The sequence below is a fragment of the Octopus bimaculoides genome, chromosome 23, assembly GCF_001194135.2.
Source record: "Octopus bimaculoides isolate UCB-OBI-ISO-001 chromosome 23, ASM119413v2, whole genome shotgun sequence".
Taxonomy (NCBI): Eukaryota; Metazoa; Mollusca; class Cephalopoda; order Octopoda; family Octopodidae; genus Octopus; species Octopus bimaculoides.
Genome location: NC_069003.1, coordinates 32,932,984 through 32,934,070, shown reverse-complemented (window position 1 = coordinate 32,934,070; position 1,087 = coordinate 32,932,984). Strand labels below are relative to the sequence as shown.

Sequence of the window (1,087 nt, the reverse complement as noted above, 5' to 3'; positions counted from 1 at the left end):
ATATAGGGTAAAAACCCCTTTTGGTCATGGATGACCATAGGATTACTTCTAGTAAGTTCCCCTCCAAGGTACAAGTCTGGGCAAATGCAGTGGCCCATGCATACCAGCCTCCCCTCTCCACGTCACCAATATTACCCAAAGGAAAGCCAAAGGCTGATGCAGCTTGGCACCAGAAATGTCACAACTCAATTTCTACAGATGAGTGAACTGGAGCAACGTGAAATAAAGTGTCTTGCTCAAGAATACAACACACAGCATGGTCCAGGAATCGAACTCACTACCTCATGATTGTTAGCTTGAAACACTAACCTATGAGTGATGCACCCATCATATATATATCTGATGGATTTCTTTCAGTTTCCAACTACCAAATCCACTCTGATGACTTCAGTTTGCCTGGAGCTATGATAGAAGACACACTTGCCCCAGGTACCACACAATGGGACTTCCCAATGTGGTTGGGAAGCAAACTTGCTACCACACAGCCCTGCCTGTGTTTTACTTGGTTCAATGAGAAGCAAGGGGCGGCTGTGTCTACACTCCTCCACAAGCCTTCCAAGACCTATAGTTTTAAATTTATCATTTGTTGTGAACACTTTACTTTGTACTTGTTTTTCAAATTTATCTTTCAATACCTTTTTTTCTTCTCTCCTCTGCAGGATTTGAACAGCCAGAACATGTACGATTCTGGCGTTGCCTTAAATGGATTGGCTTGTTTTATATCTCAGGATCTTTCCAGAGACCTTGCAAACGACATTATGACTTTAGTAAGTAAAAGAAAATGTTTATCGATGCTTGCGGATCATCATTGTTTTATTTTACACTTATGATTTTTTTTTCTTCCATACTTGCAAGGGTTGGGTATGTCCTCTTCTATATAATACCCTGCCACTTATTGAGTTTTTTTGTCATTTATTTGCAAAGTTCAGCATCCTGAGATTGGCTGAATTTCTATCCAGGTCTTAGTCTTCCTCTTGTTTGTTACTTCCCTGGCAATTTCAAAGAAGTGGGACAAGTCAATTACACTAACCCCAGTTTGTTACTTCCCTGGCAATTTCAAGGAAGTGGGACAAGTCAATTACACTAA

General features: G+C 40.8%; 1 protein-coding gene across 5 annotated transcripts in view; it reads left to right on the top strand.

The window, feature by feature from the left end:
* Positions 1–1,087, top strand: part of LOC106879847 (AP-3 complex subunit delta-1) — a 56,718-nt gene that overhangs the window by 19,225 nt on the left and 36,406 nt on the right. For all 5 annotated transcript variants that reach the window (XM_052975996.1, XM_052975997.1, XM_014929561.2 and 2 more), the window contains exon 5: positions 660–767. In XM_052975996.1, coding sequence (XP_052831956.1) covers positions 660–767 — 108 coding nt within the window. The remainder of the gene's footprint in view (positions 1–659; positions 768–1,087) is intronic.